This window comes from Elephas maximus, chromosome 10 (assembly GCF_024166365.1).
Source record: "Elephas maximus indicus isolate mEleMax1 chromosome 10, mEleMax1 primary haplotype, whole genome shotgun sequence".
Taxonomy (NCBI): domain Eukaryota; kingdom Metazoa; phylum Chordata; class Mammalia; order Proboscidea; family Elephantidae; genus Elephas; species Elephas maximus.
In genome coordinates, this window is record NC_064828.1 from 105,634,536 (window position 1) to 105,652,984 (window position 18,449).

The 18,449-nt window shown below is 39.5% G+C and overlaps 1 protein-coding gene across 10 annotated transcripts in view; it reads right to left on the reverse strand.

Annotated features, from left to right (window-relative positions):
- Positions 1-2,681: 2,681 nt before the first annotated feature.
- The window catches only part of ATXN3 (ataxin 3), a 41,436-nt gene continuing 25,668 nt past the window's right edge, over positions 2,682-18,449 (reverse strand). For 9 of the 10 annotated variants that reach the window (XM_049899791.1, XM_049899788.1, XM_049899790.1 and 6 more), the window contains 2 exons: positions 14,554-14,660; positions 2,682-7,186 (listed from right to left, as the gene is read on the reverse strand). In XM_049899791.1, coding sequence (XP_049755748.1) covers positions 7,092-7,186; positions 14,554-14,660 — 202 coding nt within the window. In that variant the 3' untranslated portion in view covers positions 2,682-7,091. The remainder of the gene's footprint in view (positions 7,187-14,553; positions 14,661-18,449) is intronic. The other variant, XM_049899787.1, reaches the window with a different exon arrangement.

Below are 18,449 nucleotides of genomic sequence, written 5' to 3' on the forward strand. Positions count from 1 at the left end.
GGCACAGCAAGTGGTGATAGTCCAGTGTGAAGGAGTCTTCAGAGCAAGGGATGGCCAATGAACTTTGTTGTTAGGTGCCATCAAATCAGGTCCGACTCATAGTGACCCTATGTATAACAGAACGAAATGTTGCCCTGTCCTGTGCCATCCTCACAATAGTAGCTATGTTCAAGTCCATTGTTGCAGCCATTGTGTCAATCCATCTTATGAACGTCTTCCTCTCTTTCAATGACCCTCTACCAAGCATGATGTCCTTCTCCAGGGATTGCTCCCTCCTGATAACATTTCTGAAGTAGGCAAGACAAAGTCTCGCCATTCTCACTTCTAAGGAACATGCTGGCTGTACTTCCAAGACAGATATGTTCGTTCTTCTGAATTGTACATCACAGTCCATGGTATATGCAACATTCTTCGCCAACACCATAATTCAAATATGTCAATACTTCCTCTTCATTGTCCACCTTTCACACATATATGAGGCAATTGGTCAGGCATACCTTAGTCCTCAAAGTGACATCTTTGCTTTTTAACTCTTTGAAGAGGTCTTTTGCAGCAGATTTGCCCAATGCAATACTTTGATTTCCTGACTACTTCTTCCATGGGCATTGATTGTGGATCCAAGAAAAATGAAATCCTTGACAACTTCAATCTTTGTTCCTTTTATCATGATGTTGCTTATTGGTCCAGTTGTGAGAATTTTTGTTTTATGTTGAGGTACAATCCAAACTGAAGGCCGTAGTATTTGGTTCTTATCAGTAAGTGCTTCAAGTCCTCTTCACTTTCAGCAAGCAAAGTGTGTCATCTGCATATCACAGGTTTTAATGAGTCTTACTCCAATCCTGATGCTGCACTTTTTTTTTTTGTTATATAGTTCAGCTTCTCAGATTACTTGCTCAGCATACACTACCTGTTTGTTGTACTGTGGTGGCTGTGTATTGCTATGAAGCTGGAAGCTATGCCACTGGTATTTAAAACAGTAGCAGGGTCAGCTATGGTAGACAAGTTTCAGCGGAGCTTCCACACTCAGACAGACTAGGAAGAAGGACCTGCTGATCTCCTTCAAAAAAAATTAGCCCGTGAAACCCTTATGGATAGCATTGGAATAGTGTGATATAATGCTGAACATCAGCCCCTCAGGTTGGAAGGCCCTCAGAATACGACTGGGAAGAACTGCCTCCTCAAAGTAGAGTGAACCTTAATGACGTGAATGGAGTAAAATTTTGGGGACTTTGATTTGCTGATGTAGCATGACTCAAAGTGTGAAGAAAGAGCTGCAAAAATGAACTTTAGGGGCAAGAATATCAAATTAAAATGGCTAATGAGAGGAAGGAAACCCTGGTGGCATAGTGGTTAAGTGCTACAGCTGCTAACCAGGAGGTCGACAGTTCGAATCCACCAGGCGCTCCTTGGAAACTCTATCGGGCAGTTCTACTCTGTCCTGTAGGGTCGCTATGAGTCGGAATTGACTCACAGCAGTGGTTTTAATGAGAGGAAACACAGAGTGTTAAGAGTGCCTGGAGGTGAGAAAGAGCTGTTTATATGAAGATGTTAGGAAACCTGCTAGGACCACAATGTGATCAGGGGAAATGTCAAGAGTAGGGGCTCAAGAGGCTGGCTGGGGCCAAATGACCTTTAAAGTGAGCTTTGAGCACTTGATGACACAGACATGGTTAAAGGGGTCCTAAAACATGCGAATCTGCAGGATAAGGACAACACAGAAAAATTAACTTTTATAAAAGAGAAAGTTTTTAGTTAACATTTAAAATAGGCTTTCAAATCAACTTGTATTTCATAGGGCCCACAGGTTAGTACTAATAATTGGAGCTATTTCTTGGCATCCAAATTCAGTCAACTGACCCTGCAAAGTTATGAAGATACGCTAAAGGAAGATGCATGTAGTAAGCTTTTAAAATGTTCTCATCTTTCAAAATTTGTGCCCAACCCTGATCAAGGCTAACAAGGAAATCTACACGCTACATCAGTCAGTTCAGGTGGGTCCCAATCATGATCAATGGATTCTGGTGCCAAGTTGGATAAAATGAGGGAAAAACACACTCCTAAAAATTGTTACTAATGTGCTTTGTTGGGCCGTCAGGGCTAAGAAAACAATGAGCCAACACTGAAAAGTCAGATTTCAAAGAAAAATCTGGAATTCTTAGTTTCTCATGGAAAAGATCAAACAAACCCGTTGCTGTCGAGTCAGTTCCGACTCATGGTGACCCTATAGGACAGGGCAGAACTGCCCCATAGAGTTTCCAGGGAATGCCTGGTGGATTTGAACTGCCAACCTTTTGGATAGCAGCCATAGCTCTTAACCACTACACCACCAGGGTTTCCGAAAAAATCAAAAGCTCTGGTCATTAAGGCCCCGTTGGCCGCAGTCAGCTGGAACGGAAACCAGTGCCTCCCTCCACAGGCCCCCGGCTGCTTTAGCATTACTGAAGCTGGCTAGAAAAGTCCCACAGAGCATGCTGCTCAAACGTCACCATCACCATCACCATCGCCGTACATGAGAACCCTCTGGGGATCTTGTGAAAATGCAGGTTCCGATTCAGTAGGTGGGGCTGTGACCTGAAACTCTGTATTCTTAAAAAGCTGATGTGGCTGGCCCTCCAACCACACTTTGAATAGCAAGGCTAGAAACTGAGTTATTTACAAAATAAACACATATAAAAAGGAAATAAAAAAGCAATCATTATCTTTATTTAATAATCTTTGATATTTAAAATACAACTCATTAAACATCTACATTAACAACAGACTCCTCGGTGTTCAACAGTGCTTTGGAAGCCACGCTTTTCTAGGGGCCAGATGGGAAGGCGTGTGTGTGTGATAATGGCATGTGAACTTGGACGGGAGCACACACAGGAGGGCTGAGAGGTGGGCCCTGAGCAAACGGCACTGCCACAGTGCACCTGAATCATGGCCAAATACAATGCTTTTCATTTCAGATCTTTTTTGTACTTGAATTTCAAATAGTTTATTTTACAGAACAGTAATTAAAAAAACAATTATTCCTAACAGTCCAGTGTTGTAGAAACTAGATTTCAAATGTACACTTTCCTCTTTCAAAAAAAACACACATTAAAAATTTCCTGGAAAACATTCCCCTTTGAACTATGCAAGAGACAACTGAAGTGCTTCCTAAGCCAATCCGGAATTTTCCACATGTATTTCACTGATGCTTCCTACTGCTTTGTCTATGAATCCAGTCTTAAAATATTTGTTGAAATACACTATCTTTAATTAAACACGCCAATTACTGTAAATTTAGAATTGATGCTACTAGGAATATTTCTTAAAATGCCAGACCATTCTGGAAACAATAAAAACAGCAAAAGATTTTCTTCAAATTAAAAAAAAATTTCAAATTCAAATTAACCAACCATGCCAATAATCTTTTCATTCATGAAAGCATAACGGAACAAAAAAATATTTTTGCAGTGGTAAAGAGCTTGGCTGCTAATCAAAAGGTTGGCAGTTCAAATCCACCAGCCGCTCCTTGGAAACTGTACGGGGCAGTTCTACTCTGTCTTAGACGGTCGCTATGAGTCAGAAGGGACTCGGACTCGACAGCAACAGGTATAAGGCATTACAAAGCAATAAACAGCCAGTTCATTTCTTTAGCAAATGAAGCTGGTTAAAAAGGGACTCAGAATGAAAGTTTTTTATTTTGGAAATATGGAAAATGATTACTTTTATCACTGAAATGACTAAGTTGGTCCAATTTGGTTTTTCTTAATTAAGGTCACATATAGCACATACTCATACTTGTTAGGGCCCAGATACAAAAAACCAATTCACTCTGAAAACTGTGGCCTAAGGCCTTTCCAATTGCAGATAAAGGTTTTAACAGGGTGACGTTGGTCTTAATTATTGAATCCTAAGAATTTAGAACCTTTTTATTTATTTTTTTTTTCCAATTTAAGATTTTTCAATTATTATCATATTTTCCTTATGCACTGAATCAATCTTTTCTTGGACTTGAGTAAGTCCAACGCATCAATTTTAAGGCATTTTGTAAACCTTGGCTCTAGCAAGATTTAAAGAACAGTATCAAACCTGCTTTATCTTATTCAGCTTAATATTAACTGAAACGGTATAGACTATCAGTTTTGCACAGTGGTTGAGCATCTGCCTGCTAACCAAAACGCTGGCAGTTCATATCCACCAGCTGCTCCCTGGAAATCCCATGGGGCAGTTCTAATCTGTCCTATGAGTCAGAATCGACTTGACGGCAACGGATGTGATCATACTCAACTAGTTTTGAACTTTTTTTCTCATTAAATGTACCACATATTTGGCATCACGAATAAAGCCTTAATTAAGAAAAATCGAGTTTTAAAGAAAATAAAGCACCTTAAATATTCTGTGAATTGTAAATTATTTGGCCAAGATCTTAGAATTGAAATATAAAGTTTACCCGCAGCAAGCTTTTCAAACAATTTACATCACTGAAATATTCATGTTAATCACCATAAAAGTATACTGATGGTTTGAGATCAGAGGTTAACCACTCTGAATTTTTAAAACATAAATAACTACTTAGTAAATCCATAACATCTGAAAATATGAAAGTATTTCCAAAGCTTGTTTAAACTTTACTTATAACACTAGTACCACCACTGTACATATTTTATCCTGTTAATTATACAGTAGAAAAATGATACCAACAGTTTAAATATTAAACAGGAAGGTTTTTCCAATTGGTAAAACAGAATGGAAATCCTTATAAAGCTCTTAGCAGGACAATTACAATGAATTCAGTTGTTTCTGATTTTCTTGCAGGTGGTTTACCATAAATGGCAGCTCGTGATGTGCTAACCATAGCTTTGTATAACTTTATAATTTTCTGATACTGCAGTTATGGCACTGGCACCTTTTCGTACCACCAAATGAATTAAAAAATGAAATCCAAGTGTTAAGTTTAAACCATTCCAAACAAGATGGCAGGTCACTAGGGATTCTGGATCTGCCTGCCAAATATAACAATTTCTAAACAAACATATTCAACCGTATCCAGTGTGTGCTCAGCTGTTTAAAAAATCCCTAATAAATTAAGGCCAAAATGCCCTATTTCCATAAGTACTTATAGGGTGTGTAAAGTTACCGGGAAATATATGAACTTTATAAATTCTAATTAAGATTAAAACTTCTACATATATTAGTTTTCACATTATTATATTATGTAGCTCATGAATTCAAGTGTATGAAAAGTTTAATGTAATTTTTCAATGGGAAAAGGTAAAGGCCAAATATCCATGGACAACATGACTGGCATTGTGGGGATAATAACCAAAATGTTCAGTCTTAAAGTATCTTGGTTTGTAAATCTTGAGGGAATGGTACCAAATTTCAAAACCCCTTGCAGTTCTAACATTTTATAATTCCTCTGAAACATTTTTAATTATTAAAAGAACACTTTAAATTTTAAAACAAGACTGTCTAATTTTTTGTAAGGGAAACTCCAGAAAACTTCATTTGGCACAAAATAATGACTAAAAGAAAAAAACAAAACCTGTTTCTATCCAAAAAGCTATTTCATAATCCTAAATAAAAGGCATTTTCTCATCTTTAGTTAGCAATAAATCTCAGATCAAAAAAACTTCCCTGATAAAATGTGTGCAGCCATTTACCAGCACAGCAACATACCATTCTTTCCTAAGTTGTCAAATGACTTTTCTTCCTGATTTTTAGTTTTTGAACCACACAACATTCAAGAGTTGCAAAAGGGGGTGAAGAGTGAGGGGTGGGGAGCAGATGACAGAATCTCAACGCTCATTTCAGAGACACTGTCAATTTTCACCAAAATTATACCCAACTAGAAACTCTGTTATTCCCTATTAAAGACTATTTATCAAAACTAAGAACTTTCTTATTTATAGACCCATTAAGTTCTATGTGACTTCTATAATTCTTAAGCTATTTAAACATGATGAAGTGTCAAATCACAGTGTAAATTTAAATATATTTTTGTTAGTAAATTATTTTCATGGTCCAGATGACCTCTGGCAAGCTATTCCTATGAAAAGATGTGCAGCAGAAGCAGATATTTACATTCCATATGACTCAACTGGAAACAGAACAGAAAGGTCCAGTCATAAGAGAAAAAATAAAGGGAAAATTGCTACTAAAATTGAAGGCCAATTTTTTTGTCATACATTCATGGTGGGTACAACAAAAGGAAACCTGCTTGCATACTATGCTTCCCCCATTTTTCTCAACTGGAGAAGAAAGGAAGTAAGGTACAGGAAAGAGGGGTTCCAACGAAGCTGTAAAGCTCGGACACAGGGAAGACATTCACACAGCGTCCGGGAAAAGCACATGTTCACACATAGAAAACGCTCACCTCTTCTCAGGTATTCGTGCGGGGCTGACCTCAGAGTTCCGGAATGCACCAGAGCCATGAAATGACGATCCCGTCTTAGAGGGCTTAAAAAGCCAGTCCTCAAGAATGAAAGATGATCATCTTTCGAAAGAGTTGTATAAAAATCGTGTAAACCAGGTGGCAGAGAAATTGTGATCAGAGACAGGAACAGGAGAGGATACCCAAATGCACAATGATGGGAGGGAAAATGGTTTGGCCCCCTATAACCATTATCATCATCAACAGAGACAAGAGATACTTTCCTGAAAGGTCAATTTAGTTGATGAGAAATAAGGGTAAGTACTGAATGATGAAAGTGAGTCAAATTACCCACAAGGAATATAGAAAAATAAAACAAAACTGTATGGAAAAGGTTCTGTGGCAAGAGCTAATTGGTCTCCAAAAATTCCAAGAAAAACATTCTAATTTTAGACATGCTAGATATTGCACACTCAAAAAGAAAAAGGAACATTTAGAAAACCATCTTAAATTTCTTTAATTGCTGAATGCCTCTTTGGCTAGTACTGGAAGGATCATTATTTAGTCCTATAACTGATGCATTTTTCCACTTTTTCATCATTTTGCTTGCAAACCACCCTAAAAGTCTTATTTCCTCTGATGTACACTGTTCTCTTTGACAAATTACTGAAAAGAACCCTATGTAGTAATCACACAGGATAATGTTGAAAAGTCTGAATACCTAAAGGATTTTTAAAAGGCATTGTTATTTTTCTCCTTCTGTTTCCAAATTATTTCTAACAGTTTCTAAAGACATGGACACAGCCACCTGAAGCATGTCTTCTTCGCTCATTGCATCACCTGTTGGGAAAGAAAACACATTTCTTAGAAACTTCTGGAAAATCCTCAAAATGATTAAAAGGTAAGCTCTTAGAAATGTGTATCTTTTTGAACATTATAGAGTTCCCTTTTTTGATTTTTTAATTTAATTTGGGGTACAGTTCTATAAGTTTTGACAAATACATAGAATTGTATAACCACCCCCACCATCAAGATGCAAGACAATCCCAACATCCACAAAAATTACCAGGGCTGCCACTGTGAGGTCAATCCCTCAGCCCTGGCAACCACTGCTAGGTTCTCTGCCCCTAAAGTTTGGCCTTTTCTGGAATGTCACATAAAAGAGCATGTGTGTAGCCTTTTGAGCATGGCTTCTTTCACTTGTATAATGCAGTTGAGATTTATCCATGTTGTTGCACATATCAAAAGTTTTTTTTTAACTTTGTTATTTTGAAATTATCATAGATTCATAGGAAGCTGCAGAGACAGTTGAGAGATGTCCTGTGTACTCTTTGGCCCAACTTCTCCCAACAATTACAAATTATGTAACTAGAGTCCAAATCGAACCCCAGCAACTGATACTGGTACAATGTGTATGTGTAGTTCTATGGTATTTTATCATGTATAGGTTTGTGAAGGAGCCCTAGTGGCGCCGTGGTTAAAATACTCGGCTGCTAACCAAAAGGTCAATGGTACAAACCCACCAGCTGCTCCTCAGGAGAAAGATTTAGCAGTTTGCTTCTGTAAAGATTATGCTTTGGAAATCTGGTGGGCAGTTCTACTCTGTCCTATAGGATCGCTATCAGTTGGAACTGACTCGATGGCAGTGGATTTTTTTTGGGGGGGGGGGTAGATTTTTGTAACCACCACCATCACAATCAAAACAACTGTTACAGCACCACACACTCTCCTTCTTATTACCCATGTCCATTCACACCCACTTCCTTTCCCCCAAAACTTCCCTGAACTCTGGCAACCACTAATTTATCCTCTATCACTACAATTCTGACATGTTAGGAATATTAAACAAACGGAACCATATAGAATTCGAGCTTCTGAGATTGACTTTTTTTACTCAGCATAATGCCCATGACATCGATCCAAATCGTTGCACATGGCAAAAATTAATTCCCTTTCATTTCTGAGTAAGATTCCACAGTACCATACACAGTACCGTTCACCTACTGGAGGATATTTCCATCACTTCCAATTTTGGCTGTAAATCTTCTATGAATATACAGGTACAGGTTTTTGTGTAGACGTAAGTCTTAACTTCCCTGGGATAAACACCCAGGAGTGCAATTGCTGGGTCATATGGTAAGTGTCTTACCACACGCATCTATCAGTTTGTCATACTGTGGTAGCTTGCATGTTGCTGTGATGCTGGAAGCTATGCCACTGGTATTTCAAATACCAGCAGGGTCACCCATAGCGGACAGGTTTCAGTGGAGCTTCCAGACTAAGATAGAGTAGGAAGAAGGAACTGGTGCTCTATTTCTGAAAAAATTGGCCAGTGAAAACATAATGAATAGTCTGATACAGTGCCAGATGATGAGCCCCTCAGGTTGGAAGATACTCAAAGTACCAGTGGGGAACAGCTGCCTCCTCAAAGTAGAGTCAACCTTAACAACATGGATGGAGTAACACTTTCATGACCTTCATTTCTTGAGGTGGCACGACTCAAAATGAGAAGAAACAGCTGCAAACATCCATTAATAATAGGAACGTGGATTGTAAGAAGTATGAAACAAGAAAAATTTGACGTCGTCAAAAATGAAATGGAATGCATAAACATTGATATCCTAGGCATTAGTGAGCTGAAACAGACTGGTATTGGCCATTCTGAATTGGGTAATCATACAGCCTACTATGCCAGGAATGACAAATTGAAGAGAAATGGCATCACATTCATTATCAAAACGAATGTTTCTAGATCTATCCTGAAGTACAACCTTGTCAGTGATAGGATAATCACACATCTACATGTAAGACCGGCTAATATGACTATTATTCAAACATATGCACCAACTACTAACGCCAAAGATGAGGAAATTGAAGATTTTTACCACCTACTATGGTCTGAAATTGATCAAACATGCAATCAAGATGGATTGATAATTACTCGTGATTGGAACGCAAAAGTTGGAAGCAAAGAAGAAGGATTAGTAGTTGGAAAATATGGCCTTGGTGATAGAAAGGCCAGAGATCGAATGATAGAATTTTACAAGGTCAACAACTTCTTCATTGTAAATATTTTTTTTCACCAACTACACATGGACACATGTGGACCTCACCAGATGGAAAACACAGGAATCAAATCAACTATATCTGTGGAAAAAGATAATGGAGAAGCTCAGTATTATCAGTTATAACAAGGCCAGGGGCCAACTGTGGAACAGACCATCCGTTGCTCATTTGCAAGTTCAAACTGAAGCTGAAGAAAGCTAGATCAAGTCCACAAGGACCAAAGTACAACCTTGAGTATCCCACCTTAATTTAGAGACCATTTCAAGAACAAATTTGATGCACTGAACATTAATGATGGAAGACCAGACAAGTTGTGGAATGACATCAAGGAAAGCAAAAGGTCACTAAAAAGACAGGAAAGAAAGAAAAGACCAAAATGGATGTCAGAAGAGACTCTGAAACTTGCTCTGGAAAGTAGAATAGCAAAAGCAAAGGGAAGAAATGAACTGAAAAAGCATATTAGCTGAACAGAAGAATTCAAAGGGCAGTTTGAGAAGACAAAGTAAAGCATGATAAAGAAACGTGCAGACTTGGAGTTAGAATATCAAGAGTTAAGAACACACTCGGCATTTTTCAAGCTGAGAGAAATGAAGAAAAAATTGAAGACTTGAGTTGCAATACTGAAGGATTCTATGGGCAAAATACTGGACGACACAGGAATTATCAAAACAAGGTGGAAGGAATACACAGAGTTACTGTACCAAAAAGAACTGGTTGATGTTCAACCACTTCAGAAGGTAGCATACAATCAAGAATTGATGGTACTGAAGGAAGAAGTCTGAGCTGCCCTGAGGGCACTGGCGAAAAACAAGGCTCCAGGAGTTGACAGAATACCAAGTGAAATGTTTCAACAGACGGATAGAGCGCTGAGGTGCTCACTTGTCTTTGTCAAGAAATTTGGAAGAGAGCTACCTGGCCAACCAACTGTAAGGGATCCATATGTGCCCATGCCAAAGAAAGATGATGCGACAGAATGCGAAAATGCAAGTAAAATTTTGCTGAAGATTATTCAAAAGCAGTTGCAGCAGTCCACCAATAGGGAACTGCCAGAAATTCAAGCCAGATTCAGAAGAGGATGTGGAACAAGGGATATCATTGCTGATGTCAGATGGATCTTGGCTGAAGGCAGAGAATACCAGAAAGATGTTTACCTGTGTTTTATTGACTATGCAAAGGCATTTGACCATATAGATCATAACAAATTATGGATAACATTGCAAAGAATGGGAATTCCAGAACACTTAAATCATGCTCACGAGGAACCTGTACGTACATCACAAGGCAGTCGTTCAAAAAGAACAAAGGGATACTGTGCGGTCTAAGGTCAGGAAAGGTGTGTGTCAGAGTTGTATCCTTTCACCATACTTATTCAATCTGTATGCTGAGCAAATAATCTGAGAAGGTGGACTACATGAAGAATGGGGCATCAGGATTGGAAGACAACCTGTGATATATAGATTCAGTATGGACTGCACCTCAACATAAAGAAAACAAAAGTCCTCACAAATGGATCAATAAGCAACATCATTATAAACGGAGAAAAGACTGAAGTTGTCAAGGATTTCATTTTACTTGGATCCGCAATCAACTCCCATGGAAGTAGCAGTCAAGAAATCCAATGACGTATTGCACTGGGCAAATTTGCTGCAAAAGACCTCTTTAAAGTGTTGAAAAGTAAAGATGTCACTACTGGGAGTAAGTTGCGCCTGATGCAAGCCATGGTGTTTTCAATCTCCTCATGTAGACGCAAAAGCTAGACAAAGAATAAGGAAGACTGAAGAACTGATGCCCTTGAATTATAGTGTTGGCAAAGAATGTTGACTATACCACGGACTGCCAGAAGAATGAACAAATCTGTCTTGGAAGAAGCATAGCCAAAATGCTCCTTAGAAGCAAGGGTGGCACACTTCGTCTCGCATACTTTGGACATGTTAAGAGGGACTCGTCCCTGAAGAAGGACAGCATGCTTGATAAAGCAGAGGGCCAGCCAAAAAGAGGGAGACCCTCAAAGAGATGGACTGACACAGTGACTACAACAATGGGCTCAAACACAGCAACAATTTTGAAGATGGCTCAGGACTGGGCAGTGTTTCATTCTGCTGTACATACAACTGCTATGAGTCAGAACTGACTTGATGGCACCTACAAACAACAACGATGATAAAGTCGATGGTTAGTTTTTTAAAATAACTCCCAAATTATTTTCCACAGTAGCTGAACTGGTTTCAAAGATGTGTAGAAATCTTACCTCCCTTTATATTCCTTTACCCTCCCCTATTTTTAGTATAATATTCCTATATACTTCCTATATACAGTAAAACCTGTGAAAGCCAGAACCTGTCAGAGAAGAAAAACTCAAATATTTCCCACTAACAGAGTGACAGAAAAGTGGTAAGACTGCACCCTGTCATAGGCAGAAAACTTCTAAGACTTGGAAAAACAAAGGAATCTTGTCAAGTTCTGGCTCTCACAGGTTTAACCATATCTACATTGCACACCCAATCAGGCAATGTTATAATTTTTGTGTCAACCATTGAACATAACTTAGAAAATTCAGAAAGAGAAAGTCATACTATGTTTACTCATTTTTTTTGTTTGTTTGTTTACTCATATTTTAACTCTTTCAATTGTTCTTCCTTCCTGATGGTTCCAAGATTCCTTTTTTCAATCATTTATTTTCTGTTTGGAGAACTTCCTTAAGCCATTCTTTTAGGGTAGGTCTGCTGGTCACAAATTCTCTTAATTTTAGCTCATCTGAGAATGTTAAGATTTCCCCTTCACTCCTAAATGATGTTTTCACTGGTGTGATCATTAAGGTTGTGTGTCAACTTGGGTGGACCAGGATTCTCAGTGGTCTGGCAGTTATGATATAGTCTGACAATTGTATGATGATGTGATCACTTACATGATCATATCTGATATGACAAGATCACATCCATGGTGGACTCTGCTGTGAGCACTGAATCAGTTGAAAGGGAGTTTCCTTGGGTGTGTGGCCTGTATTCAATACAGGTGGCCTTTCTGGCAAGGCTTATGGGTTTTTGCTCACTCTGGATCCTGCAGCTGGCTCCTGGTCATCTGACCTCTGATTCTTGGGACCTGAGTTAGCAGCTCACCTGCTGTCTTGACTGCTGATCTTGGGATTCGTCGGTCTTCTCAGTCTGTGAGCAAGAGCCCTGCTCTCTAACCTGCCAGTCTTGGGTTTGCCAGCCCCTGTGGCTACGTGAGTCAGAAGCCTCTAGCCTGACCCATGGACTTGGAACATTCCAGCCTCTACAACCACGTGAGCCATTTCCTTGATATAAATTTCTCTGTGTATATATTTATACACTTTCCTGGTTTTGCTTCTCTAGAGAACCCAGCCTAAGACACCAAAAAACCAAAAGCTGTCAAGTCAATTCCGACTCGTAGCAACCCTACGGGACAGAGTAGAAGATAAAGGAGTACATAATTCTGAATCCATAGCCCTTTTCTCTGAGCACTTGACAAATCTTGTGCCACTTGTGGCCTCAATGGTTTCTAATGAGAAATGTGCTGCCATTCAGACTATTTTCCCCTGCAGGCAAAACGTCATTTCACTAGTTACTCTCAGAGCCCCTTTTGGCCTTCTCTGACACTATCCTGGCTGGGGAGAGGGATGTCTTACTGCTAAGTGGGGGTACAAGTCTAGGCTCCCTACCTGGCTTTTGCTGGTGCAGGTAGGGCCTCAGGTTTGTTTTTGTGGTGTTTGTCTGAGTACAGCATTTATTGTCTAAAAGTTTTCTGTCTCGCTAGGCTGCCCTTTTCTAGTCTATGAATAAAGCAGGCTTTTCTTGTTGATTTTATTTGTTGTGTGCACCCACGGCTTCTCCAATAACAAGTCTGGAATGTACGAGGCAAAAAGAAAATCCAGGGAACTCAGTGCCATGTTGCTCCTCAGGTGCTAAGGGCCTTGGCCAGTCTGCCTTCTCTCATCTCTCAGGTTCTTCTCACGTCTGTTTTATAATGTTCAGGGTTTTTAAAAGCTGTACTTAGTAAGAAGAACAGGGAAAAGCACCAGCTCATTCCTTTTTAATGCTACACAGTATCCCATTGTATGGATGTACCAATTTGGGTATCCATTCACCAGCTGAAGGACATTTAGGTAGTTTGATTTGTGGCAACTATGAATATAACTGTTATAAACATTCACGTACAGATTTTTGCATGAATCTAAGGTTTTTCTCTTTAGGGTGATTACCTAAGAGTGGGATTGCTGAGTTATATGGTTAAGTATATATTTAGTTTATAAGAAAAGTGCCAAACTGTTTTCCAAAGTTGTTGTACCATTCTGCATTCCCACCAACAATGTATGAGTATTCCTGTTACTCTGATCCTCAGCAGTTGGAACCGTCAGGTTTTTTTTTAAGCCATTCTTTTAGCTGAAGTAGTACCTGACTGTGCTTTTAATCTGCATTACTCTAATGCTGTTGAGCATCTTTTCATATGTGTATTTGTGAAGTGTCTGTTCAACTTCTTTGCCCATTTTTTTTTTATTGTTCCATTTTGAGAGTTCTTTACATATTCTGCTTATAAACACCTTTGTCGTACATTTCCCTTTTCACTCAAATTCTATTACCAGTAATTGGCCAAAGTTTAAAGTCTATTAAACCAACGCCTAATCAATAATTCTTGACATCCGATTGTTAGACTACACTCAAGTGTTTTTAGTTTTCCAGGTGGTAGTACGCTCACAATCTCTGAGGAATTTTCGAAGGATGTACTAACTATTGTGAAGTTGTAAGTACTAGGCTTATTATTTTAAAGCAAAACGTACACTGAGCGCTCTAGCCTGTCCGCTCCTTAATCCGGGGAATTTAGTACATTACGCATTCATTCAAGGGTTCTGCTACAATTTCCAAAAACCACGCCTGTTGCCATCGAGTCATGGTGATTCTATAGGACAGAGTAGAACTGCCCCACAGGGTTTCCAAGGAGCAGCTGCTGGATTTGAATTGCTGACCTTTTTGGTTAGCAGCCGAGCCCTTACCTAGTGTGCCACCAGGGCTCCAATACAATGACAGAGGCGAGGAAAAGTTGTGATGCAAAAATCACACGGAGCCTGTTATGTCAAATAGGGCGTAGAGATCAAAAACACGATAAAGGGCAAGACAGCGTCTTACCTAGATCACTCCCAAGTGCTTCTGAACTTGTGGGTGGCCTTTCACGTGGATGTGAAACTGGTCCCGGCAGATCTGCCTGCTGCCGCTGCTGCTGCTGCTGCTGCTGCCTGAAACATTCAAAAGTGAATACACAGTAAAGAAACAAACAAAAAAGAATGAATACACCTGAGAAAACTATTCACGTGGAAAATAAACTGTTCCGAGAACAAAACAGTCACTGGCACGAACACCACAAACGAATGCAAGAGCAATTAGTTTGACAAATATTACTTAAAGTTTACAAGTGCTGATCCTAGGAAACCTAGATATAAAATCTGAATTTATCGGACAAATGAAGAGGCAGGTATTCTCACCATGGAAACCCTGGTGGCGCAGTGGTTAGGTGCTACAGCTGCTAACCAGGAGGGTGGCGGTCTGACTCTACCAGGTGCTCCCTGGAAACTCTATGGGGCAGCTCTACTCTGTTCTACAGGGTCTATGAGTCAGAATTGACTCAACGGCAGTGGGTTTGATTTGTCGTTATTCTTAACACAAAATGACCTACTGTACAAAAAGACAGCTATTCTGATAGCTTATAGACCCTTAATTTTATGAGAAAACTACTAAAGATATGCACCTTTCAGAAATTACAAATTACTCTGTAAGTTAACACAATCTTCCCCTGGCTGGCTCCTTCTTGTCATTAAGGTCTTGTCTTCATATTATCTCCCCAGGGATGCCTGTCCTGACCACCCCACCTAAAGTAGCCGCCTGGCCACCTCTCTCTCATCAGTCCATTTTAGTTCTTTCTCAGTATAAACTTATCACCATCTGCTATTCTACTCTTGCCTGCCTCTCCCCCCTTTATGGTATAAGCTCAGTAGGAGCACAAACTTTACCTTGTTTATCTGTTTCCCCGGTGCCTAAAACAGCTTGTCACAGAGGAGGCTTTCACCGGATACTTGATGAATGACTAAACGGAAGCTATTTAACCCCCATTCTTAGGTTTTCAGTAGTATCTATTGGATTAAGGTAAGTTCTTTATTTCTTCAAAAGGAAAACCGAAGTCATAAAACTCCACATTTAAAAATGTTTACGCATGATGAGAATATGTAGAAGAGCACCCTCTTGTAATCAGAAAATATACACTGAAGCATTGAGACCAAATGGGAAATCATGTCTGTAACTCATTCTCAAATGGTTGAGAAATGTCAATAATTGAGGAATCTGGGTGACGGGTATATGGGGAGCTTTATGTACTACTTCTGCTATTTCAATGTAAATTTGAAATATATTTATGTGTGGGTATGTTTTTTATTTTATAATTAAAAAACAAACTTATCAATAGCTAACAATCTGATTGGGAAACCATAGCTTAAAAAAAAGCAAGTGAGAATTTAAAAAGGAGCCAGCTTTTAAAACTACCAGCAACACTATTAATAACCCATTGCCGTTGAGTCATTTCTGACTCATGATGACCCTGTAGAACAGAGTAGAATTGCCTGTAGGGTTTCCAAGCCTGTAAATCTCTATGCAAGCAGCCTGCCACATCTTTCTCCTACAGAGTGGCCGCTGGGTTTGAACCGCTGACCTTTCAGTTAGGAGCTGAGTGCTTAACCCCTGCACCACCAGGGCTCTTTAACACTGTTAATAGACAAATATTTTTTAAATGGTCCCTCTCAATCTTGTGTTTTAAATATGACCAAAAAAGAAAATTCAACCATGGGAACTGCAACCCTGTTGGCCTTTGAGTCAGAATACTGACACCTGTGCAGGTGTGCAACTCTCCAGTGTGCATGGCTAAGATGCACACATGGGCAGGATGCAGCCTCCAAGTCAGGAAAGACAGGCTGGGAGTTATGGGAATTCCTGGCTCACCAGCTATCACTCCATGTCCTCTTCTCCTTAACTCAAGAAAGGAGGTCAGAATGCAAAGGAGTGACAGGTGAAACCGTGACTTTAGAGGAATAAATTCTATTCTACTTTTTAACTTATGGAAATTGAAACATCAGTCGTCATGAAACAAGTCTGACACTTTTCAGCTAGGATGACCCTCACAAATAGCACTCAGCATCCATCCCCACCGAGCCCTCTCATATGCTTTCAGTATTAGAGGCGGGAAAGCCGATTCCCTGCGGCTGGAATCCTGGCTACAAATTAAGCGCTTGCGTGAGATTCGGAAGGTTGAAATGAGGCAGAGCCATCTTCTGCTGCGTTGGTTGTCCTATGGCGATGCCAGTCCCAGGATCCTGCTTCACGGCATCACACTGATGGCCAGACTTCACGCTCCCACATCCAGGCAACTGTGGTGGCTGCTTCCTGATCCCAGTGTTTTGATACCATAATCACAGGGGTGGCAGTGTGTTCTTAAACTCAATATTCCTGATTTCCCGCCTTCCCAGTTGGGGCGGTGGCTGCAGCTCTTCTAGCAATTTGGTCTGTGGTATTCTGGAGGCCTAGCCTACAGCCTGTGCCTTCAACTCTTCCAAGGATTTTGTGCCTAATTTCTGTATTAAATGCTTTTCTTCTTAAAACACCTCTAGTAGTTTGTTTCTTAACTTGAACCCTGTCTGATAAACTAAACCAAATGTCAGGCACTCAAAAATTCACAGCAATCCTTGGTCACGGGAACAATATTTGTATCCCTCCTTGTTGGGAAACATGATGTTTTTCGTAACAGAAAGAATCTATCATTCCAATGTGTACCTGGAGAAGACACTAACAACGTTAACACTTGCATCTGTGCAATTTACACAATCCTTTTCACACACACTGCCTAACAGGATACTCAAAACTTGTAAGTCAAGGCACGTTTTACAGTAACCTAGCTGATACAGTGGAGTTTTGCTAGGGGTTTTCTGATAGTTAAAATAGATCTAGAGATTACTACTGGGAAAAAAATGGCACAGCTATGAAAATTATTTCTGAGGTCTTACTCAAACTGTGAATTTGTAGTACCAAGGTTTCTAATGGTATTTTTTGCACTAGAGAAAAACTCTACAGCTGTGCTCTGTGCATGAATACTGTTGTTACGACACTAAATATGACACTTTCGATACTCTACAGGGAAAAATAACCTATGAAATTGTATGAAAACCAAAAAGATAGCACCAGCGTCAGTTTGGGGATGGTAAGAGGGTAGAGTTAGTTGGACAACCTTGAAATCAAGTTTGTAAAGACAGGAACTAAAGTGTCAAGGACCCATCTGGTCTTAGTAATCAGGAATTTTAGTGAAAAGCTACTGCTAGTTTCTAAGCTCCTCTCATCATCACTTCTACAAGATTTTTTTAATACTAGCCAACATTAAAAACAAAGACCGAGAAATGAGCTCCTGGGTTTTCTCAGCAACCTGTAACGACTACGTATAATATTCCCTAATTCTCCACAAGTTCCCACCAGGATCTTCAAGGCCAAACTAGGAGGCTGAGGATGAAAGGCTGAAGCTGGTAACCAGTAATGTACACCTTCCTCCCCCATCAACTGCCTTCCAATCAGGAAGGAGCTGTATCTATATTCCAACACTTTTAGAAACACTTGCTTATCACAAAGCACTAGTTATTGTTGGTATTGTGCTTATAGAATGTTTACTGCTATATCTTTTCTACTATGAAAACTTCAATTATTAGAAGTTCTATATTTCTAATCCAAAACCCCCTAAAAATATTTTTAAAGGAAAGTTTAGTTTTATACTTTAAAGTTGTTTTCCTTTTATAGTTTCTCTGTACAGCATGGTTGTCTAGACCATTTTATTCTGGCAAAAAAGACAGTTTAAATAAGCATGGCAGGGTTATCATTTGAGACAACTTCTCTAGAATGCAATTTAGAATCTGTACCAAAGCCTTAATTCAATAATCCAACATCTATGGAATAATCAGGGGAAATGATTCAAGATTTGACGTACAGTCAGGACAAGGATT